The 25,650-nt window shown below is 41.4% G+C and overlaps 1 protein-coding gene across 1 annotated transcript in view; it reads left to right on the top strand.

Moving 5' to 3' along the window:
* The first annotated feature begins 14,091 nt into the window (after positions 1-14,091).
* The window catches only part of MSRA (methionine sulfoxide reductase A), a 377,002-nt gene continuing 365,443 nt past the window's right edge, over positions 14,092-25,650 (top strand). The window contains exon 1 of the mRNA XM_052645046.1: positions 14,092-14,322. Coding sequence (XP_052501006.1) covers positions 14,187-14,322 — 136 coding nt within the window. The 5' untranslated portion in view covers positions 14,092-14,186. The remainder of the gene's footprint in view (positions 14,323-25,650) is intronic.

The following is a 25,650-nucleotide window of genomic DNA, read 5'->3' as shown; positions in this document are numbered from 1 at the left end:
ATGCTGTGATTCACTGAGGCAGAAAAAGAAGGAAGAAATGGAGAGATCTATCACTTTCATGGATATGAAAACTGAAGATGTCTGTTTTCTCCAGTTTATGACATAAAAATGAAAAGATTTCAATCAAAACCCCAAAGAATTTGGGGGAGCAACTGACAAACTTATTAAAAATCTATCAACAAAAATGAATAGGGAGAAGGACCAAAGTAGTTTGAAAAAGAATACTAACAAGGGAATACTCAAAATATTTTATAAACAGTGCTTGATCTCATTGAGGAAACTATTCTCTGTTTATCTGACCATGTAGGGTTTAATAAAGACAATAATAAATATTAGAGCAGAAATGTGGTGAAGTATATATGTATCTTTTACTTCTGAGCATTTCAATAAGGGAAATGAGGTTCCACAAGGTTCAAATTCATTTCAATACTATCCTTGTGTGGACATCATCTCTTCCTTTAGATTATCTTACTGACTGCCTAAAAGTGACAGGGAGCTGTTAATAAAAGGGCTTAGTATCTTTCCATTAGTACATCTCTTATAAAATAATGTGAGGATGTTCTGATTGGTTTCAAGAGCAGATGGATACTGAGAGCATTTAAATGATTGAAAACCAAGTGTGTTGTTGATACCTAGATTAACAGACAGACTTGGTGAATCACAAGAGCTGTGTCCACAAGCATCCTTCATAATTTCTGGATACTCATTTTCATATTAACTGGAATGAATATCTTTTAAAATATGATAGGATGGAAGATGAGAGAGGAAAGTTGATTTATTGATAGAAGGAAAATAATTCCACACCGACCCCCCCGGCTGCTGTAAAGAATTAGGTAGCTTTTAAATTTAAAGTTCCAGTAAATGAATAGTGTTGATATTTCTTCAGAGTGACCTTGATTACCATTTGCCCCCAGTGTGAGATGGCCAGAAAAAGATGGAGGTGCATTTTCCATAGCTCCATACTGGCCGCTCTCATCTCTCCTCACTTTCCATTTCATCATGCTGGTTGGGTCCAGGGTTTAATGCTCCAAACAAGGCTGAAGATAAGCAGTGACAGCCTCCTGTGGATAAGTGTGACTGTGACTTAGCACTTTGACCTCCAGTATGGTAAAGAATCTGCCTGCCAATGCAGGAGACATAAGAGACATGGGCTCGATCCCTGGGTTGGGGAGATCGCTTGGAGGAGGAATCGACAACCCCTTCCAGTATTCTTGCCTGGAGAATCCCATGGACAGAGGAGCCTGGCAGGCTGTAGTTCATGGGGGTGTAAAGAGTCAGACATGACTGAGCTGACAGGCAGACAGATAGGGTATTAATGCAGCTGGACATACACTACACTTGGTGGAAAATTTATTTTTAGAAGTATCCACAATATCTTCATGAACCCAGATCTTCACTTCCCTCCAGGTCTCCCCCAACTTGACTCCAGTGCCATTTTCAGGCAGTAGTCTGCAGAAAAAGCTAGGCTGACTTCCTCCTATTCAACCGTCTGGGTGATCTGTAAATAATCAGGTGTATATAAGAACACGTGTTTATTCATTTGAAATGTATTTAACACATCTCTTCCAAAGCGGATATCACAATATTTTGGTCAGGCTTTATCTCATTACCTCTAAACAAAAAAATGTTATTGGAACACTTTCTGAGTTGTAAGGTTCGAGAAGGTTCCTAAGAGGCGGTGAAATTTTGGTGGAACTTTAATATTATTTTCTGGTGTCTTGGTGTGAATAGTGCCCATTTCCTGGTGTCCAGTGGGAGATAAACAAGACCAGTGAGGGTCTTCCTGTCTCCACTTCAGCGTGGCTATTATATTAAATAACACTTAGACTCTGTTCACATATCAATTTGTTCCTATTCCCTGAAAATATGGGAACTGCCTTGGTTTTTCTAACCTGTGCACTCTGCCTGGCACATGGTGGATACTTCATAAACCTTATCTTATTATATAACTGTAATGCTGCTCCTAAGTCACTTCAGTCGTGTCCGACTCTGTGCGACCCCAGAGATGGCAGCCCACCAGACTCCCCCATCCCTGGAATTCTCTAGGCAAGAATACTGGAGTGGGTTGCCATTTCCTTCTCCAATGCATGAAAGTAATAAAATAAAATAATTTCTCTGACTCCATCACCCATAGCCTTCATCATGTTGCCCTTGATACGCATGTGTTCCTGAGGTGAAAATCACGACTACTTCTTTTGGGTTTTTAACACCTACACATTACTTAGGTATCATGTCATCATAACATCATGTCATCATAACATCTCGTAAGAGACGTTAAGAAAAAAAAATGACAGAGCTGGCCTGTGTTGAGGGATGCAGGTAAATGCCCTTTGGCCATTTGGCGATGTTGTAGTTACAAGTGAAAGCCACCAGATGGCTTAAGGAAATGAGTTTATTTCCAATTGAGATGTTAGCTGAGAAATCTAGGATCAAGAAATAAAGCATGATTGAAGGCGTTCAAAATACTCTCTGTGGTGAACGCCAAATAACTCATAAACCCCCCGCTCACCAGTGTCACCTGATTGCAGGAATGGGTGTGTAGAGGCTCTGAAGTGAAAAACACCGAAGTGTGCCTCCTCCTCCCAATGTCCACATGCTTTAAAAATTACAGAATAATTACTGAAATTCAGTTTAATCCCACAAATATTAATTAAGTGCCTAAGTCCCAATTAGACCTTCTGGGAGGCTGATTGAAGCACATGGCACATGAGACACAGCTCACTCGAGATGGAAAATGTACCCGAGACTGGAGGTAAAAATGGATGCTTTTTCCCTCTTTGTGTGCACTACTGCTGGTTATAGTTTCAAGGATGCTGGTGGAAACTAATTGTGACCTAGAAAATTTTTGCATCTTATCTGTAGGCAGAGTAGGTAAAAGACGAAACAAAAGAAAGCAAAGCAAAACTTGAGAAGACCACATTATTTCTAACTCAAAATGTGTTTTATATGGTGTTTGTATATGAGAACCAGAATTGAAATTTCAGGCCAGATTAAAATGTTTTAATGAAGCAATTTAAAAATAAATCTATATTTAAAAAGATCTGAGAGGATGCATGCCAATGATAGAATATGTTCAAGTGGCTGCTTTATCTCTGGATGTTCTGTACTGTGTGATGTTTTTGGAACAAGCACATGTTTATTTATAATTTTGGAGTGTAAAGAATGACATATAAACCTAGTTAAAGAGAATTTCATTCATTTATTTGTCAAATATACTAAGGGGTAGCCACCATGAGGGATGCAGAACTCAAAGATAGTCTTGAATTAGAGATCTTAATTTCTATTTATACTCACATTGAGATAGTTAACCTTTTGAGGTTATTTAAAAATTATGTCAATCTTCAATGCCCACTTTTAAATATGTTAATATATTTAAATAAATAATGTACTTCAAAATATTTTAAATGCTTGCTTTTTAAAACATGCATTAAAAAGCCTCTTCAGAAATACTCAATATCAGATCATTAAACTACTGGACAAATTTGAAGTAGGTATAAAGGAATTCAGCAAATATTTCTGAGGGCACACGCATCTTATAATTATTGGTTAGCAATTTTTCAATATTTATTTGCTAATGAGAATTGAATAAAAGAAGACCAATAAATAGGGAACCATTCCCTTTTCAAACATAACCTAAAATTGGACAATTAACTGTTGAAAGCACTGATTTCTTCTGAAGGTGCAGAAAGAATATTTTCTTTTGCTGATAAAGCAGTTTTATCCTCCTATTCAGGTTATGAATAAACCTAAGGAGATAAAACTCTAACTTAATGAGGTAGTCCAGTATTTGAAGTTAAAAGAAAAATTGAACTGGTGAAGACAGTTTACTTTTAACTAATCTATAATTCATCTTTGCAGTAATCATGTTTTGTTGAAATAAACTATGTTCTGATTACAAAAGTGATACATGTATACTGCAGAAAATTCAAAAATAGAAAAGTATAAGAAAAAAATAAAAATTAACCACAGTCCCATTATAGAGAGAAAACCACTGTCTGCATTTGGGTTACAGGATCACCTCAGAGACATTGTGGGTGGGGTTCCAGACCACCCAATAAAGCACAGATTGCACTAAAATGAATCCCATGAATTTTTCGGATTCCCAGTGCATATAACAGTTATATTTACGCAATACTGCAGTCTACTGAATGTGCAACAGTGTTACGTCTAAAAAAAGCGATGTTCGTATCTTAATTAAAAATATTGGTAAAAACTGCTAAACATTATCTGAGCCTTTAGTGAATAGATAGCTTTTTGCTGGTGGAGGGTGTTGTCTGGATGTTGAAGACTGCTGACTTATCAGGGTGGTGATTGCTGAAGGCTGGGTGGCTGTGGCAACTTCTTAAAATGAGACAATGAGAAGTCTGCCATATCCATTGACTCTTTCATGAATGATTTCTCTGTAGCACACAGTGCTGATAGCATTTTACCTACAGTGGAACTTCCTTCAAAACTGGAGCCAGTCCTCTCAAACCCTGCTTATCAACTGAATTTATGTCATATTCTAAATTTTTTGTCATCCTTTCAATAATTAAGTTGCCTTCTTATATGGGTGTGGTTTGTGGTGCCCCAAAACAATTACAAGGAAGATCACTGATACACAGATCACCAGAAGCAACATAATAACAATGAAACATTTTCAAGTGCTGCGAGAGTCACCAAGTTGGGACACAGAGATACTAGGTGGAGCAAATGCTGTTGGACGCAGGATTGTCACAAACCTTCAATTTGTAAAAAAATGCCTTATCTGCTAAATACAATAAAGTGGAACACGGTAAAATGAGGTGAAAGTGAAAGTTAGCTGCTCAGTCATGTCCAACTCTGTGCGAGCCCATGGACTATAGCCGCCAGGCTCCTCTGTCCACGGAATTCTCCAGGCAAGAATGCTGGAATGGGTTGCCATTTCCTTCTCCAGGAGATCTTCCTGACCCAGGGATTGAACTCAGGTCTCCCACTTCGCAGGTGGATTCTTTACCATGTGAGCCGCCAGGGAAGCCCCAAATGAGGTATGATTGTATTTTATTTTTTTTCTTTTTCCCTCTGATTTTAAATATGACATATATGTAACTGGATGCTGAGGGAAATCTCACTTTTTTTCTCTGCAGTTGAAGAAGACCCAAAGAAGACCCAAAGTTTAAGAATTATTGTTGATAACCAATAGTCAAATAAACAAGTTGTTTGATAATTAAGCTTTTAAAAGCCTATCTACATCAGCTTTAAATTAGATAACACTGGATTGTTCACTATTTATTCAGCACATAGTTACTGAGACTTTCTGTGTGGCTAGAGGTGTTTTCTGGACTAAGAACCAGACAGCCTTGTTTTTCAAGCCTGAACAACTGGACAGTGTCACCTTCGCACTCTGGGCGAACCTGATGAACTATCCACCAGGGGAGGGTTCTGCCAAATGCTCTCTCCAGTTAAAAAGTTGGTGACTCAGTGCATTTGGAGAAGTTGTGACTTCTCTCTCCTCTTGCTTCAACTTTACAATGACAAAAACTAGGAGACATTATCTAACTAGTGAAAGACCACAGAACTAGTTAATCCAAAATGAGTATTATAAGTCAGCACTCACTCCTTTTGTGTACTCATTCGCTTTGCCATTTATTCATTTAATCTTTAAATGTTTATTGTCTCTGCAAAGGTGGTCCAGGCCTCTGGGCTCATCATTTCCCATAATAAAGACAAAATAATAATAACAATAGCTATTAGGCATTAGTGAAAGTGAAAGCGAAGTCGCTCAGTCGTGTCCGACTCTTTGTGACCCCGTGGACTGTAGCCTACCAGGCTCCTCCGTCCATGGGATTCTCCAGGCAAGAATACTGGAGTGGGTTGCCATTTCCTTCTCTAGGAGATCTTCCCGACCCAGGGATTGAACCTGGGTCTCCCGCATTGCAGGCAGACACTTTACTGTCTGAGCCACCAGGGACTATATTAAGAATTCACTTGGATTATCTTGTTTAATTGTTATATAATCTCAGCAAGCACTTACAGCAAAAAAAATAATGTTGACAAATTACAGCATTCTTTTTTAAAAATATTTTTATTGTGGTAAAAGTCACATATTAAAGAATATACCCACTCCAGTACTCTTGCCTGGAAAATCCCATGGACGGAGGAGCCTGGCAGGCTGCAGTCCACGGGGTCGCACAGAATCGGACACGACTGAAGTGACTTAGCAGTAGCAGCAGCAACTGTAGAGTTCAGTGGCAGTAGGTACATCCACATAGTTGCGCAACTCTCACCATCCTCTATCACCCACAATTTTCACCTTCCTAAACTGAAACTGTCCTCATTGAACGCTAAGTCCTCAGTCTGCCTGCCCACTCCCCACTCCAGCCCTTGCATCTACCAACGTACTTTCTGACCCTGTGAATTTGACTGTTCTGGGTACCTTGTATAAGCGGACCTGGAGACGGTCACACAGAGTAAAGTCAGACAGAAAGAGAAAAACTAACATATTGTGCATATATGTGGAATCTAGAAAAGCGGTACTGATGAACCTATTCGCAAAGGAGGAATAGAGACACAGACGTAGAGAACAAACATACAGACGGCAAGGAGGGGAAAGCGGGGTGGGATGAGTTGGGAGGTTGGGAATGGCATACACACACAATTGAGACTATGTATAAAATAGACAACTAATGAGAACCTACTGGGAGGCACAGGGTAAAAAACAGAAGGTACAGTCTGTTTGTGGGACATGTATTAAGTTAACCTTAAAAACTACAATATTCTTAATAAACTTTCTGGAGAGTCCAGGTAGGGGAAGTAAATAGGCAGAGCACAGAGGATTTTTAGGACAGTGAAAATACCCTATATTGCATGATGTTATATGTATGGTATTATAGTCATAGATACATGTCATTATGCATCTGTGCCAAGTCTCTTCAATCGTGTCCGACTCTGTGTGACCCCATGGACGGTAGCCTGCCAGGCTCCTTTGTCCATGGAATTCTCCAGGCAAGGATACTGGAGTGGGTTGCTATGCCCTCCTCCAGGCTGTGTCATTCTACGTTTGTCCAAATCCACAGAATGTACAACACAAACAGTGAACCCTAAGGTAAACTGTGGAGTTTGTGCCATTATGATGCGCTGATGTAAAAATCTCTGGTAAAGAAATATACCATTCTAGAGAGTGAGGTTGATCATTGCGGCAGTAGTCTGTGCTTGTGAGGAAACAGAGGGTTAGTGGGAAATCTCTGTACCTCTCTCTTAATTTTGCTGTAAACCTAAATATGCTCTTTAAAAATTGTCTTATAAAACATCCTAAAGAGATCTTCTGGCTATTTATAACAGCGAGAACATGGAAACAACCAAAGTGTCCATCAATGGGTGGAAATAGGGCATATACACACAATGAAATATTGTCCAGCCTTTGAAAAGAGAAATCCTTTCATTTGCTATAACATGGATGAGCCGGGAGGTCATTATGCTAAGTTAAGTAAGTCAGTCATAGCAGGACAAATACTGCCCGATTCCACTTATAAGAGGTACCTAAAATAGTCAAACTCATAGAAACAAAGAACAGAATGGTGGTTCCAGAGGTTGAGAGGTGGGGGAAGTGAGATGTTGTTCAATAGGTGTAAACTTTCAGTTACAAAATAGTAATTAGTTCTAGAAGTCTGCTGTACAACATAATGCCTGTAGTGAAAAATACTGTATTGTGCATTTAAAGATTTATTAAGAGGGTAGTTCTCCCGTTAAGTGATCTTACCACACGAAACCAAATCAAAACAAAACAAAAGGGGACAAGAGAATTTTGGAGATGCTGGAAATATCTGTCACCATGACTGCGGTGCTGGTTTCAGAGGTGTTTGCCTGTGTCCAAACCAACCAAATTAATCTGTTAAACACATGCAGCTTTTGGATATCAATTACTCATCTTGATAAAGCTGTTAGAACAAAGGAAACTCTTACTTGCGTCCTTTGGGGGACTCTAATGTGCATCTGTCTGTGTGTGTATGGAGCTTAACTTATATCCTGACTAGAGAGCACTCAGATGTAAAGTAAGAGATAAGTCAGTCCTACTTGCATCAGGACCCATCAGACACTGAGGAGAAGTGGAGAGAAGGAACTTTTGGAACAATTTGTCCAGTTGGTTCCAGAGATGCTGTGATTGATTCATGCATTCATTTGACCAATATTGGCTGAATTCATACTGTGATCTTGACACTGAGTAGGCAGTTGGGATAAAATGGAAAAAAAAAAGGACATACATAACATCTGTTCCTAGAGTTCATGGTCTAGTGGATGAGATAGATTTCCACCAATCACACAAATAAATGTTGAAAATAACTATAGCTAATATTTACTGAGGGCTTCCTATGTGTCAGACATGATTTCAGGCACTTTTCTTGTATTGACTTACATAACCATCACCAAGAAAAAAAACAAAACCGAAATAAAAGAATCTGAGTTAGGTGCTACTCTTATTATCCCCAGTTATTTTTCTGATAGGAGCTACGAAGCAATGGTTCATATGATATGAGATCATTCCTTAGGGAAACTAACCTGGCTTGGGGGTGTACCCCAAGGAGACTGAGAAAGGATTGTCACAGGCTGTCCTGCCTTCCAAGGTGGCAGTGAAGTGAAAGTGGAAATGGAAGTTGCGCAGGTGTCTCCGACTCTTTGCAATCCCAAGGAATTCTCTAATTAAAACAAGGTGGCCCCTGAACCCTAGGGAGTGGCAGCCACATAGGGTTGGCAGTGTCAGATGCTCTGATGGCGGCAGCATGAGAGTGGCATCTGTTGTGGCTGGGGGGGGGGGGGGGGGACTCTGGTGACAGTGGAGGTGAGCACACAAATCACCTGGGACTTTGCCAGGGAAAGAGCTCAAGGTCATCTCTTATTGGTCCCTTCCAAAGGCCACCATGGGTTGGGGAAGTGTGAGTTAGACACCTGAAGGTCTCCCGGCTTATTCTCTGAGAGCATCTTTGATGTTTCCTGGTTTGCAAGCAGTCAGCTTGTTCCTGTGCTGTCTGCTGAGCCCTGCCCCCCTCTCAAAAGTTTAAGATTCCCCTGTGTGTGTGTGTGTGTGCTCAGTCACTTCAGTTGCGTCCGATTCTTTGCGATCCTATGAGCCGTAGCCCGCCAGGCTTCTCTGTTAATGGAATTCTCCAGGCAAGAATACCGGAGTGGGTCGCCGTGCCCTCCTCCAGGAGATTTTCCCAACCCAGGTATAAAACCTATGTCTCTTATGTCTCCCACGTTGGTGGGAGGGTTCTTTATCACTAGTGCGGCCTGGGAAGCCCACGACAGGGTGGCTGCTGCTGCTGCTGCTGCTGCGTTGCTTCAGTCATGTACCACTTTGTGCGACCCCTTAGACGGCAGCCCACCAGGCTCCCCCGTCCCTGGGATTCTCCAGGCAAGAACACTGGAGTGGGTTGCCATTTCCTTCTCCAATGCAGGAAAGTGAAAAGTGAAAGTTGAAGTCGCTCAGTCCTGTCCAACTCATAGCGACCCCAGGGACTGCAGCCTACCAGGCTCCTCTGTCCATGGGATTCTCCAGGCGAGGGTACTGGAGTGGGGTGCCATTGCTAAGAGGTGCTTAACAACCAGTAACTAGAGTCATTCCTCTATATCTTTGAGGATATTGCCCAAGCTACCCAGTAGATGCCTGAAACACGGCAAGCATGGAACCCTATCTATGCTGTGCTTTTTTCTGTACATACATTCTATGATCAAGCTTAAGTTATAGATTAGGCATAGAAAGAGATGAACAACAATAACTGATGATAAAATAGAACGATTAAAACAATGCACTGTAATACAATTTATGTGAATATGGTGGAGCTTTTGTTCTCAAAATATTATACAGATTTAATGTCTTTTCCATCTCAACTACCCACTTATCACTCACTGTGGCTGTTAACTTTTTTGGCCTGAGGTGTGACAGCAAAACTAGCACGAATTTCTCTTTCCTTCTTCACAGTTTCACAGATAGATTTGTTCTTACCGAAGATCTTCACAATCTCAGCCTATGATTTTTTTTCTCTATCTTATCTTTCAAAGTTTTTTTTTTTTGTGGACCATTTTTTAAAGTCATTATCGAATTTATTACAATACTGTTTCTGTTTTATGTTTTGGCTTTTTGGTTCCGAGGCAGGTGGATCTCAGCTCCCTGACCAGGGACCGAATCCGTACACCCTGCACCGGAAGGCGAGGTCTCAACCGCTGGATCGGAAGTCTCGATTAAAGGAAGTGCTCTATGGCTGCTCTGTGGCAATCCCAACTGTCAGTTTCACCAAGCTTGCCCTTTGGGGCCATTATTAAGTAAAATAAGGTTTACTTGAACTCAAGCACTGAGACAGCTGAAAGTTGATCTGATAGTGGAGTAAGCTACTAACGGATGGGATATGCGGAACAAAATGATGATTCATGTGGGGCGCTCTGGTGCAGGGGAGATGGAGAGGGACAGCAAGAGTTCATCCCGCTGCTCAGTACGGCACGAAAATGAAAACTTATATATTATTTGTTTCTGGAATTTTCCATTAAATATTTTCAGACTGAGATTGACTTCAGGAAACTGAAACCCAGGCAAGAGAAACTTCAAATAACTGTATTATTATTGTGATTTTCTCCTCTTAAAACACAGTAAAATAATCTAAGCAATGAATTAACATGCTTAAGATAGCTCTGAATCTTCTACAAACAGACCATAAATAAGGCACGGGGTTTTAAGTATGCAAACATCAAGTATAGTAAGCTTTCTGTTTATTCACTTATAAGGGTGTCTCTTGCCTGCTGAAGTGGATTTCTCTAAAAAGACCAAAAAAAGCCTTATATCAGTTTGAGTCCACCAGGATGCCCCCTGCAGTTATTCATGGTTTAATAAAGAACAGGGGCACAGTTGAAATGCCTCTTGGAGGGGACAAAGCTCACCCTTTGCATCATTTAGCTCAGTTGGTAAAGAATCTGCCTGCACTGCAGGAGACCCCGGTTTTGATTCCTGGGTCGGGAAGATCCACTGGAGAAGGGATAGGCTACCCACTCCAGTAATCTTGGGCTTTCCTTGTGACTCAGCTGGTAAAGAAGCCCCCGTGATGGGGGAGACCTGGGTTTGGAAGATCCCTTGGAGAAGGAAAGGCTAGTATTCTGGCCTGGAGAATTCCATGGATTGTATAGTTCATGGGATCCCAAAGAGTCAGACACGACTGAGTGACTTTCACTTTCTTTCACTTTGCACCATTTGTCCTTGAGTTCATCTTCCACACCTGTGACAGCTCTTTTTTCAGCCCTAGGGCATGGAGTCCCTGTGACCAGGAGTCCATGCCACATCAACGCACATGCTTAGAGCTGTCACAGGTGTGGAAGATGAACTCCAAGGGATCTTCCCTGGCTCCTGCCAGGCTGAGACACAGTTGTTCCTGGATGTCCTTTGGGCATCAGGCAGGATCCTGCTCCAGATGAGTGAGGGCTTTGCAGTTCCATCTGGTCACATGGTCTCAGCACTGGGGGCTCCTTATTCTAACTCCAGGCTTTGTCTGGGTCATGGGTTCTCTCAGTCCTTCCACATCCCCATGCACCTTGGGAGATCTGGCCACGCTCTTCTGCTTTCTGCACACTCAACCTGATGGTGCAAGAACCTGTGAGGCTGTCCTCTGGTCCACAGCTTTGGCCCTGCCCTTAGTCACGGCTCCCCCTGTGCACATGCCCTGGAGTGCATGACCTGCTGAAAGTAAGGGCCTTCAGAGAATTTATAGTCTTTTTAGAACATGGCTTTCAAACTTTTTAAAGAACAGACATGGTCGGGCTCAGTGCTGAGCTACCTATTTCTGGATCGTTACATAATATAAGAAATAAACTTCTTATTTTATCTACACTGCTGTATTTTGGCTCTTTATTGTACCAAAGAAGATGGTTAGACTGAATCCTAAAGAACGTACATTGTTAGAATTCGTTGGAAAAGCAGAGCATAATCACAAAAATAACACATCAAAGCAGTGTGTGCCCAATGGGGAATATGGACAAAAAGAGACTCTCGGTGTGGAGAAGCTCAGAAGGGATTAGGAGCAGTTTGAAGAAAAGGAAACTCTAATGATGAAAATGGCATCATTGAAGGCAACAACAGTCATTCAACAAACCAATCTCAATTCAACTTTTCTCTCATCTATTCTGGTAAATGAGGTAAGAAACTCTTGTTTTATGAAATAAGGTATTTTTCTCTTTTAAAAGGTTTATTTTTTAAAATAATAATAAAAGTAACACAGCTATTGGAACATCTGAGAACACTGTAAAAATGTAACTATTTCAAACCAGAAGTTTAAAGCAAGAGAAAACTAGTCAGCCATTACCATGATCAACAACACAGCCACAAACATCGTTTTAATTTTTTCTAGCCTTTCTTCAGTGGGTGCCTAAGGAGAGGTGTATGCATTTATTAGAATGTTGAAGAATTGATGCGTTTGAACTGTGGTGTTGGAGAAGACTCTTGAGAGTCCCTTGGACTGCAAGGAGATCCAACCAGTCCATTCTAAAGGAGATCAGTCCTGGGTGTTTATTGGAAGGACTGATGCTAAAGCTGAAACTCCAGTACTTTGGCCACCTCATGCGAAGAGTTGACTCATTGGAAAAGACTCTGATGGTGGGAGGGATTGGAGGCAGGAGAAGGGGGCGACAGAGGATGAGATGGCTGGATGGCATCACCAACTCGATGGACGTGAGTCTGAGTGAACTCCGGGAGTTGGTGATGGACAGGGAGGCCTGGCGTGCTGCGATTCATGGGGTGGCAAAGAGTCGGACACGACTGAGTGACTGGACTGAACTGATACTACATACTACACATAGACACACTGTAGCTTTGTTGTGCTTTCTTGCTTAACACAATGTTAAGTACTTCTCCTTGACATGAAAAATTCTTCAGTTCTTAATTTTATACAATCAACTACAAAAAACAGAAAAAGCAAATCAGGATGTATCAAAATGCAGAAATGAAAAAGAAAACAGACTATTTCCTTTGACAGAAGAACGATCTTACCACCTAGAATGGACACCTTGGAGAGTTTTCAGGAAAGGCCTACAGAAACTACTTCCTGTAATCTCATAGCAAAACCAAATAAATAAGAAGTAAAACCGGGGCATACTGCCCAGACAGAATCCGTATTACAAAATAAACAGTTTAAATTTTAATATTTCCTGTCAGGCCATATCCTACATACAACACAGGAGCGCTAATCCTCCTATCCTCATGTTACAGACCACATGAAGAAAACAAGGAAATTGAGCCTATGTGGAAGGTTGGGTCAAAGCCTTCTCATTTCTGTGGGTGCTAATCTGAAGTTCCTTTCTTCATGAGCCTATCTGCCCATTTTGGCATAACATTTGCGGAAAACCAAAATTTCACATATGGAACTCCCAAGTCACCCATCTGCCTCCACCCACCTTATTTTTTGGTTCGAAAATTTGTCACAGAACAAATGTTATGCCCCATGATTTGAAAGGCAAGAATGATCCAATAGCACCCTTAAATTCACCTGAACTGCGTTAACGAAGTATTAGTATCTTACTCTTTTCTTCCCCCTTGTAAAATCGGGGGAATACATTATTATGATAATATATTATTTATATGTCTGTGGATATATGTATATATATATAGAACATTAAATTATCTTCCCTATTCTTTTTGAAAATTGTGGTTAGTTTTCACTTTCGATAAATAATCCATCTCTTGGATTATTTACCATCCATTGGCTCCAGGGGAAACAGACATAGATGCTAGTTTGAAAGTCAGGTCGTCGTACAGCTTTTTGGGCATACCCAGCAATTGGTAAGGAGGCTGTGAAAACCGTAGTGACTTTAAAAGTCAAAGCAGCGGATTATTTTATTATTATTTTGGCCTCTTCCGCTTCACGTACTTCGTACTGCACTGCCATTAGGCCACTCGTTCTCCGCCCGGGAACTTTATACAGAAGGGGAGCAAGAACTCGCAGGTGCCTCCCTGCACAGGCCCTGCTCAGGCCGAGAACACGCCCTCTGTCTTGGCCATCCCGGCCCGAGGCTGAAGTAATAACCTCGGTTCCGGGGCGGCGGCAGCGGCACAACCCGCGGCGCACGTGTCGTCGCTGACCCGCCCGCCGGCCGCGCGGCCAGTGCACGCAGCTCCCGCCGCGCCGCGCCAGCCGCACACTCCGCAGCGGCGCCTCCGCTCCCGACCGCCCGGCGGCCCCTTGGCCAGCGGCCCGTCCATGCTCTCGGCCACCAGGACGGCCCGCCAGCTCTTTCACAGCCTCTTCCCCATCCCGAGAATGGGTGACTCCGCCTCCAAGATCGTCAGCCCCCAGGAGGCCTTGCCGGGCCGGAAGGAGCCCATCGTCGTAGCGGGTAAGGACGCGACCACGCACCGCGGGCGCGGTCCTCGCCTCTGCGCACGCGCATCCTCCGGCCGCCGGAAGGGGGGCCGGCCTCGGCAGGGCCGGCAGCTGGGGGTCTGCGCAGGCGCGGAGGGCGCTGGCAGTGGCGGGGACGAGGGATCGATCCTCTTTCTTTGTTTAGGTTTTCATCCACTAGAACAACGGAAAACACACCGAAGGGATCTAGTACGTTGATACGGCCCACCTAGACTGTAAATACCCCTCGGCGGCTTCAAACTTCGGGCGGGAAAATCGCTGACCTGATTTCCGCCCTTTCTCACGGGTCTGCATCCACTTTCTTTCTTTTCTGCTTCGGCGGCTGGGATTCGGGCCACTTGCAGTGGTGGTGCCGGTTTGTGTTGTCACGGGAGCCATGGAATGATACAGAACGCTGTATATACTGAGGTTTTGAAATTGTTTCTCACGCCAATGTTCTGGTTGCAGGAGTTAGCCTCACGCTGCCCTTATGCTCCAGAACTGCCCTATTTCCCTGACTTGGCAGGAGCTTACCCTGGCCCCGTGCTCCCGATTCTGCACTTGTGTATCAGTCATGCAGAAGAGCTGTACTTGCCAAACTTAAAAATAATTTCCCAATCGCATACCTATACTTTTGGCGCGACTGTAATAGAATACATAAAATGTAATAACAGTGAGATGTTAGGAAAACAAAATAAAGTGAATAAAATGAAGGAAGAGATACGAAGTTCTGGAAACTGCTCTAAAAGTTTTGAAAGCTTCACTCTATACATTTCTCAGCACTGTAGAAGGCCGCAGACAGCGCAAGTCCACCAACTGGTTGAGTCACTCAGTCGTATCTGACTGTTTGCGACCGCATGAAGTGCAGTATGCCGGGCTTCCTTGTCCTTCACCATATCCTGGAGCTTGCTCAGACTCCTAGTTCCTTGAATCAGTGATGCCATACAGCCATCTCGTCCTCTGTTGTCCCCTTTTCCTCCTGCCACCAACGTGAGGATCATGCTTTGGGAAGGATTACCTTGGTGCATTGCTTCTCAAAGTTTTATCTTTTAAACAAGCCCTTCCAGCGATACTAATACACTCAGTATTTGAAAACCGCTGCCTTAGAGCTGTTGGAGGGTTAAATGGTGATAAATCTTTCCCATATGGTTCGATGCCAAGATAAATTATACTTTTACAATTTCTTAGGGATTCTTCCATTTTTCTTTTCCTTAAAGATTTGTTGAGTATACATAGAAGATCGTTCTGTGTATCATACACCCTACTCATTATGAGAATGGACAAGGTAGAGGTCTTTGCGTTTGAGGTACTTTGGGAACTGACGCTGTGTGACCTGTTTCTCATTCACCTACATAAGCAGCTTTATATCCTATGTCCCCCATCACTTCATTCCCAACTCATCAAGGGCCTTAAAAAGCTTATTTTAGACTAAAATTCAGAGAATGAGTTAAAAAAAAAAATCCAGATTATTCCAGATTATTTCTAAACTGTGTAACCCTATTATCTAAACTTTATTTATCTTGAACGTGAATTCTCCTTTAACAAACTAGGATTCATAAATGGATATTTAAAGGCAATGCTTCTCAATGCTGAACTTCCCCAACTTGTATGAAGCTTCATTTTTATACACTAGTGTCTTTGGTATGTCCTCCCAGGCGTCAAAAAACAAGCCGGATCAGATCCCCAAACTGGTTGAAGATTAAAATTGTCCTGAATTTAGTTCTCCTTTATCTTAACCGAAGTCTTCCCAATCAGTTGTTTAGTATATAGATGACACTTTTGGTAAAAGATAACTAGCGTGACATTTCTCTATCCATCTACTAATTCTGACTGCAAAACCTCAAGGCCTGACTCTTCTTCCTTTTTATATAGCCATGCATACATTGCTATTGCTGGACCAATAAACCATTTTTTTTTTTTTTTTTGGTGTAGGGCTAAGCCTATAATGCATGTCCTTTGTGTTCAGCTACTGTGACCATCCCCCGCCCCATACTTAAATTTTAGTGGCTTTCCTGTCTCTACCCTGGGACTGCTGCCTTGACAGGTTGTCAAAGGTTCTGATTGGGCTCAGAAATGGGTAGTGTTACTTCTCAGGTGTGTTTTCAGTGGCTTAAGATTGAAGCTTACAGACTTAGGATTATTGCTTTGGAAGTTAAATTCATCTCTGCCCTAACCTCCAATCTGTTTAACAGCTCTTCACCTCTCTATATTACCTCTGTCTATATCTGTTGTTGTTCTTGCCCCTACTCTCTGAAAAATTCTGTGGCAAAAGCATCAGCTTTTGATTTTAGAAGACAAAACCTATCTGTTTAGTGTCTTTGGCTCAGTGATTTGGCTCAGCCTAGTATCAGGTGTGCACTATTACCAAATACGTTTGGGGTGAAGGGTTATCATCTTAGCTTTAACCCTACCTTTTTTGGGTATTCTTCCAGAAATGTTCACCCTTTCATAAACTACAGCCTAGTAATAGATTTCTACTTTGCAAGAAGGTGAGATTCAATCCTTCAGACTTCTTTAATTTCTCCCAGGCTACCTAAAGTGGATCAAAACATGAATAGGCCTACTTTGGGTGGCTGGTTAGAACTAAACCTGGCCTAGACTGCCTCATTTGAAGCACACTCTGTTTAGATCGGTGGTAGGCTCTGGACACCACTGACTGGCAGGGTGCACAGGAACTTGCTGGTCTTTTTATGTAGTGGTGATCTCTTTGTTTCAGTACCTGGCTACAGAGCAGTATTCAGAGAACTTTGGGACTGGGGGAAAAGGGGAATTCATGCTTGCTGGACTGAATTGGTGTTCAGTCAATTGCTAGAGATAGGCAGGAGGCAGAAAGCTTATAATTAAAACCTCAGAGTGCCTCCTGTGTTATTAAAATCTAAGTTTATTATAGTTAGAACTGATCCTCAGGGGAGGGATAAGTTAGGAGTTTAGGATTAAAATATACACACTACTGTAAGTAAGATAGGTAACCAACAAGGATCTAAGGTATAGCACAGGAAACTATTCTAAATAGCTTATAATAGCTGCCTATAATGGAAAAGAATCAGGGAAAGAATGTATCTATATTTGAATATATATATCTGAATCACTTTGCTATACATCTGAAACTTATACAACTTTGTAATTCAACTATATTTCAATAAAAAATTTAAATATAGAAAAGCAATCGACAGAAAAAGAGGAACTGATAATATTTTTAGTGAATTAATTATTGTGAAAGCCCAGCTTTTTATTTATATGGCTCACTTTTCTCCAGCCGTATTGGAAATATAGCTAATCTATTTTTTGATCAGGTGTTTGGGATTTGGGTATATCATCCAAGAGCATGTTGGCAGCTTCTGTTTAATCTTTGCTTTCTTGCCTGTATGTCCATAGGTAGTGTTTGATGTATTTATTACTGGGATGTCTCTTTGGGGAGAGGAAGAGGTGTAGAACACCGGCTAAAGGTTTGCTCTTCTAAGAACTATAAATATAAGCAGAAAAACAGAACCATGTGAGTAACTGTTCAAAGGTGGCTCTTTGCAAAAACAATTGTACTGTGACTGTTAGCTATCTAATAAAGGAGAGAAGGAATAAAGTACAAATACATGAAATAAGAACTGAAAGAGGGAATAATAGAAATAGGAAAGTTGAAGAATCATAAGACACTATTTACTCAATTCTTTGAAAATAAATTTGAAAACCTGGATGAAATAGATAACTTTTAGGAAAATATAACTGACCTAAACTGACCCCAGAAAGAGACGATCTTAACAGATTGATTTTTCTAGAAGAAATAAAGTTGTCAGAGATCGCCTCCTCTCAAAGCATTCTGTCCAGGCAGTGTTACAGGTGACGTCTACATAGTTCAGGTATAATTCCAACAGTATATTTAAACTGAAAGGATTGTCAAATTCTTTTTATGAAACAAGTATAATATTGAAACCAGACCTGATAAATACTGCACTAAAAAGAAAACAAACCACTCTCACTTATGAATATAGATACAAAACTGCTAAATAAATATTAGTAAGCAGAATCTAGCAATGGGATTTAGTCTTAGAATGCAAGGATTTGTCAGTATTAGGAAATTTATTAATATAGTTCGTTGTGCGTGGCTCAGTCATATTGGACTCTTTGTGACCCTGTGGACTATAGCCTGCAAGGCTCCTCTGTCCATGGAATTTTCCAGGCAAGAATCCTGGAGTGGCTTACCATTTCCTACTCCAGGGGATATTCCCCACCCAGGGATTGAACCCATATTTCTTGCCTGTCCTTCGTTGGCAGGTGGATTCTTTACCACCATGCCCCCTGGGAAGCCCTTATTAACATGATTCATCATTTAGTTGGTCTAGGGAGAAAAATGATATAACTGTTTCCCTAGATGCTGTGAAGTTATTTGGCCACATTTAACAACCATTCTTGGTATCATTCAGAGATGGCTACTTCTTAATGTGATAAAACATATCTGCCAACATCATGCTTAGTGAAGAGATATTAGAGATTTCCATTTAAGTCCCAATCAAAGAAGAATGTGGAGGTGGTTAATGCTTGCTTTGCCTAGTGGCAGGTGTACACTGTTACTAAATTCTTTTGTTCTTAAGGGTCATCATCTTGGCTTTAATCTTACCTTTTTTGTGTTCTTAAAAAATCTCCATCCTTTTATGAACTGTGGCCTGGTAGATTACTACTCTGCAACAAGGTAAGAGTCAAACCTTCAAGTTTCTTTGATGCTTAATTTTTCCAGGGCTGCCTATGTTGTATCAAGTTATGACTTGGCCTGCTTTGGACGATTGTTTATTATTCACATTGTGTTGTAGGTGTTAGTCAATGCAGTCAGATAAGGCAATTAGAGATGTACAGATTGGAAAAAAGAGGTGAAACTAATGCCACTTGCAGATGATAAGATTATATAACCGGAAAATCCAAGAGAGTTTAATAAGGTATCAATTTATATACTTATTAGACGGAAACCAATAGCTTTACTCTAAACAACCTGTTGGAAAATATAATGGAAAAAAACACCCCCTTGGTAATAGCAACCAAAAAAAATTAAAATTTGAGAACAAACTTGGCAAGAAATATGTCCAGTCTTTGTGAAGAAAACACTCAGAGGAGCACAAAAAGAAAACTTGAACAAATGAAAGAACATACCAGGTTATTGAATTCAAAGACTAAGCAGGAAATGTGTATCAGTTGTCCCTAAAGTCAATTTATAAAGGTAACATGATTTGAAGAAAAATACAAATGATATTTTTATTTTGTTCTAGAAATGGATGCATTCATTTAAAAAATTCATTTGGAAAAATAAACAGGAATAGTTACGGTAACTGTAAAATAAGAACAAAGAGGAACAGTTGGCTCTTACGGATAGTAAAAGCAAACCTTAACAATTTAAACAACATGGGACTGTCCATGAACAGAGAAGTCAATATACAGAATAGAAAGATCAGAAATTCTTAAATATGTGTGAAAATATAGTATATGATACAGGTGACATCTTAAATCAGTGAGGAAAAGATGAAATATTCAATAAATGGTATGGTACAACTGTGTAGCCATATGGACAAAACAAAACCAGAAAACCCTCCAAAGTTGGATCTATACTGCACATTCTTAAACCAGGATAAGTTCCAAAAGATATATGTTGATAATAGCTCATGCATATTGAGTGCTTAACTATATGCCAGACACTGTAGTAATTGATTTACATTTGTTTAGTTGCTAAGTCATGTCTGACTAATGCAGTTAATCCTCACCATGACCCGAGGAGGTGTTAACTGTTTTCCCCTCACTTGTTGGAGTGGAAACTGAAGCCTACAGAGTTTTAAGTGACTTATGCAAGGTCACATGGCTAATAAGTGGTGGATCTGGGATATGAATGTAGACAGTTTGCCTCTAGAGTTTGTGATCTTAACAGTACTATAGGTACTGTTTTTTTTCATTTAGCTAAATGTAAAGAATGAAATTATTTAAGAATGAGCAAGGGAGAATTCTTTTAGAAAGCAAAGCCTTTCTAACCACAACTTGAAAATCAGAAGACAAAAAAGATGGATAAATTAGATCACGACAGAATAAAAATCTTCTGCAGGCAAAAATTACTGTAAGCAAATTCAAAAGACAAACTGGGGTACATACTTGCAATTCATATCATAGGTGAAGGGCTAATCTCCCTAATATAGGAAACTTCTAGAAGATAATAAGAAAACAACATCCTCTAGAAAAAACAGAGGTTATGAGCAGTTCACAGAAAAGGAAGTATAATTTGCTCTTAAACAGATAAAAAGATGCTCAACTTCTTTCATAATGAGGAGAGTGTAAGTACCATTTTTCATTTTTCAGATTGGCAAAAACCCAGAACTCTGATGATACAGTTTGTTGGTAATCCTTAAGGAAAAAGACACCCTCCTCCTTTGCCGGCAAGAATGTAAATTGGTCCAACTCTTATGGAAGGCAATTTGGCAACATCTACCTAAAATTTAAATGCATATACCTTTTGACCCAGGAATGTAATTTCTGGGAATTTATCCTACAGATATACTTGCATTCGTGCCAAATGATGACTGTACCAGGTTATTCACTGCAGCTTTGTTTGCAGTCATCGACGATTGGAAACAACCCAAACGCCCATCAATAGGGGCTAAATAAATTATGGTTCCTCCTCACAATGGAAAATGCAGCTGTAAAAAAGAACATGGAATATCTATGTGAATAGATATAGAGAGATTGCCAAGGTACAGTGTTAGGTGGAAAGTGCAAGGTCAGAACAGTGTTATATATTAACTTTTGTGTGAACAGGGAGGAAAATAATGATAGAAACTTTGAAGCTTTGGAAGGATAGCTCAGAAAGTAATGGCCACGGAAAGGCCTATGCCGTGAGCTGGTGGTGGAGGGGGACACAGCCAGGAGACCTGACTCCGTGCTTTTAAAAAAACTTTTGATTCTTGTAAATCTGACTGCATTGCTGAATTAAACAACTCCACTTTGCAGTTGATCTCCTTCTGATATTTTTAGTCTAATTGACCACCTTTTTATCATCTTTTGTCATCCCTATTTCAAGTTCTGTTTTTTTTCCTTCTTTTTAAATTTTCCTCTCTTTTTCATGTCAAGTTCTTTTTTTCTGCCCCAACTTGCTTTTGTAATCAAAATCCACATTTTGGCGTGATTTAAAAATCTAAATTTAGAGGGTGAAATTGGAATAAGTTAATCCAAGTCATTTTACATTTCATAAATATTCATTTTTATTGAAGTGTCGATTGTGGTGGCATCATTTATACAAAGAAAAGATCTTTGGGGACAGATTTCTTCCACTATTATGTAGAAGGCATTATGTGTATTTCTTTTATTTTGAGTGATGTACATAGACTTTTTAGAAGAAAATGATAGAAAACAATTTTCCTTTTAGAAAAAATTTTCCCCAGTGTGCGATTAATTTCTAAATTGTAGGACCCAGAACTATTATCTATCCTCTCTGCATCCCATCTAAAGCTCTTTATTTTTCCCTCTGTTTCAGAATCTGCAGTACTTCTCTGAAGTCCCTGGGATAAGGGGATTACAGAGCTCCCATAATCTGACTCTCACCTCCCCAGCTTTTCTTCCTACTGTGCCCCCTCTAGAACAGGGGTCCCCAACCTTCTGGACCTAATGTCTGATGATCTGAGGTGGAGCTGGTGTAATAATAATAGAAATTAAGTGTACAATCAATGTAATGTTCTTGACTCACGCAGAACCACCCCCCCCCTCCGCCCCCATCTGTGGAAAAATTGTCTTCCATGAAACTGGACCCTGGTGCCAGAAAGGTTGTGGGGACCCCATCTTCTGGTTAGCATGTGGTTCAGTGTTTTGCCTCTGGAAATGTCCAAGTGGGGTCCACACTCTAACCTTCTCATTCAGTCATCTTTGTTAAATGTTTGCTAATGCTTGCTTGGGTGAAATATTGTGTTTTCCACATAGCCTTATCCTGTTCTTCAAAACTTGCCCTGCTTGAATTTAATTTCTCCCATAAACTCATCTGCCTCCCATTTCCAGATTCTTGTACTCATTCATGTCCTACTCTTTGTGACCCTGTGCACTGTAGCCCGCCAGGCTCCTCTGTCCATGGGGATTCTCCAGGCAAGAACACTGGAGTGGGTAGCCATGCCCTCCTCCAGGGGATCTTCCCGACCCAGGGATTGAAACCAGGTCTCCCACATTGTAGGTGGGTTCTTTACTGGCTGAGCCACCAGGGAAGGCCTAGAGGATTGTATATCCTGCCATAACCCCAAACTCAGTTCTAAAACCAAACCATTTTCCCTTCAAAACATTGGATGCATATTTTAATTTCCCCATTTCTGTCGGTGACGTTACTCCTATGCGCTCAAGTCCCCCAAACCTTAGCCACATGCATCATCAATCCTTGCCTCTGTATTTAAACTCCTCCAACAAATCTTGATTGTTCCTTGCCTTCTGTATTAGTCAGGGTTTTCCAGAGAAATAGAACCAATTGTATATGTGTGTGTGTGTGGTGTGTGTGGTGTGTGTGTGTGTGTGGTGTGTGGGGTGTGTGTGTGGGGTGTGTGTGTGGGGTGTGTGGGTGTGGTGTGGGTGTGGGTGTGGTGAGTGTGTGTGTGGTGTGTGTGTGTGTGTGGTGTGTGTGTATGTATGGTCTCTGTGTGTGTGTGTATGTGTAAAGAGATTTATTAGGAGGGATTGGCTCACATGATAATGGAGGCTGAGGAGTTCAAGATCTGCTGTCTGTAAGCTGGTGATGTAATTCAGCCCAACCCTGAAAGCTGAGAACCAGGGGAGCCAATGGTTCCAGTCTGAATCCTGAAGCCCGACAACCAGGAGCATCTGAGGGCCGAAGGAGATGGATGTTCCAGATCAGACAAGGAGAGTGAATTCACTCATCTTGCACCTTTGTGTTTCAGTCTGGTGGGACTGGATGAGACACACACCCGACCCCCTCCACCTCCCTGCACCATGTTGGTGGGATCACCTTCTTTACTCAGTGTATAATTCCAATGTTAATCTCTTCTGGAAGCACCTTCACAACGTACACAGAAATAACGTTTAACCAGCTGCCTGAGCATCCTTTAACCCAGTCAACTTGGCAGAGGAAACCAACCATCATGCTTGGTTACTGCTTTAAGTCTGCTCAGTCTGTCATGCGGAGAAGGCAACGGCACCCCACTCAAGTACTCTTGCCTGGAGAATCCCATGGATGGAGGAGCCTGGTGGGCTGCAGTCCATGGGGTCGCGAAGTCGGACACGACTGAGTGACTTCACTTTCACGTTTCACTTTCATGCACTGGAGAAGGAAATGGCAACCCACTCCAGTGTTCTTGCCTGGAGAATCCCAGGGACGGGGGAGCCTGGTGGGCTGCCGTCTATGGGGTCACACAGAATCGGACACGACTGACGCGACTTAGCAGCAGCAGTCTGTCATGAGCACCACTATCAGGCATCTGTTTAAACCTCAGATTTCTTTCTGTCACTTCTAAGAAAACAAAGATAACTCTGTGTGATCTGGCAATGACTGTTCATCCTGGGGTTAGAAGCCTCCTTTAACTTGCTGCTAATCTCAGTGTTCTTCATCTCTGCTTCTGCCCCGAGCCCGACTCCTGCTCTTAGTAACTTCCCCCGGGAAGCTGACTTTCTTCGTCACAGCGCATTTCAGCCTTCCTGGGCCTTTCAAGGCGACTCTCATTTCTGCCCCTCCCATGCTGCTTTTGGGGGACTGTTTCAGCATCGATTGCTCTTAGAGTTGGACGTGGAGCTAGTGCTTTGAGGCCGTTTGACACTTTTATTCTAGTGTGTCTCCTTAAGGCTGGTGGAGCTGAGTTCCTTCAATGTCTTTGGAGCTCAGAGATTGCCACTTTTCTCCCTTGTGTTTCCTAAACTTCTCGCCTGGTTACATGACCAGAGCTCAGGGATCCCAAGGACCAGGCCGCTTGGTCTTCTGGTAACTTCCTCTCTGGGAGTCCTGTCGGAATGTTCTTCCCATTTGGCAAGACATTTGACTACTTTGAGCATGATGCTGTTAGCATAAACTTATATTAAAACTTATAAACTTTTAAGAGTTTATTTGAGCAAAAATTCATTCGAATTGGGCTGCATCCAATCTCGCTGATAGAAAGGAGCTCTGAGCAGCTGTACAAAGTGGAAGATTCTTAGAGCCAGAAGGGAGCGGAAACAAGTTGTGCTAGGCAGGGTGGTTATAGTAAGGTTACTTTCCTCCCGGGCATGGCAGAATCTACCACATAGATGACCCAGCTGGTGCCCATCAGGAGATTCCTGATTGACTGGTTCTTAAACCATTTCTCTCCCATATTTGGGAGAGCCAAAACCAGAGACAGCCAAGGTAAATCTTTATTTGATGTCACGGGGCTTAGCATGTGCTCAGTTGCTGAGTTGTGTTCAACTGTTTGGGACCGCATGGACTGTAGTCTGCCAGGCTCCTCTGTCCGTGGGATTTCCTAGGCAAAAAAGACTGGAGTGAATTGCCATACCCGACCCGGGGATCAAATCCACATCTCCCGCGTTTCTTGCATTGGCAGGTGGATTCTTTACCACTGAGCCACCTGGGAAGCCACAAGGCTTAGCATAAGTGACTCTATTTGGGGCTTATTTTTTGTTTGTTTGTTTTTAAAAACCACCAAATGCTTGGTTTTGCCTTAACCAGAGACTGCCATACCCTTTGAACCAGCTGGGACCTCTTCTGTAAGCTAGGTCTCTTATAAAAGGTTGAATAAAGCTATCTATTGTCCTTGACAGAGAAAAAGATGGTCCCTTACATTTCTGTAGGACTTTTGTAACATTTCACGTGAGCATATCTACAAAGTTTCTCAGCAGGGTATATTTCTGACCCACTAGCTTGCTGAATAAGTGTGTTAAATTTGCATTATAATACAGCAAAGACTGGTAGTAGTGAAACTGGAAGAAATGCAGGATTGCAGTATGTTTTGATGAATATATTATCATTATGTTTTTTAAAAATGAAGAATAAAATTCAGAAACACTGACTGTCTTTCCAGAGCGTGAATATAAAATGAATTCTTTTGAAAATGTTATCATGGTAAGGTAATAACATCAGTGTTGAATTTTCCTCTGGAACTTTCTCCTTTAATTTTTTTTAAACTTGTAGTTTACTCTTAGGCAGTTTATAGTTTGCTTAGGTCAAACACAATGTGGAAAATTAAAAAGCATTGTTCCCAGGAGGCCCAAAATTATTCTTTGGCCAGCTGAAGAAAATTTGATATTTTAACAGATTTTACCCAGAAGGCGAGAGCCATGAAAATGAAATACTGCAACGGAATTCAGAGCTTTCCAGCTGGAGCAAATGAAACCTCAAGGAAAAAAAAAT

The sequence above is a fragment of the Budorcas taxicolor genome, chromosome 8 (genome assembly GCF_023091745.1).
Source record: "Budorcas taxicolor isolate Tak-1 chromosome 8, Takin1.1, whole genome shotgun sequence".
In the NCBI taxonomy this organism is placed as follows: domain Eukaryota; kingdom Metazoa; phylum Chordata; class Mammalia; order Artiodactyla; family Bovidae; genus Budorcas; species Budorcas taxicolor.
Note: the sequence above shows the minus strand (reverse complement) of the source record. Positions and strands in the feature narration are given on the sequence as shown.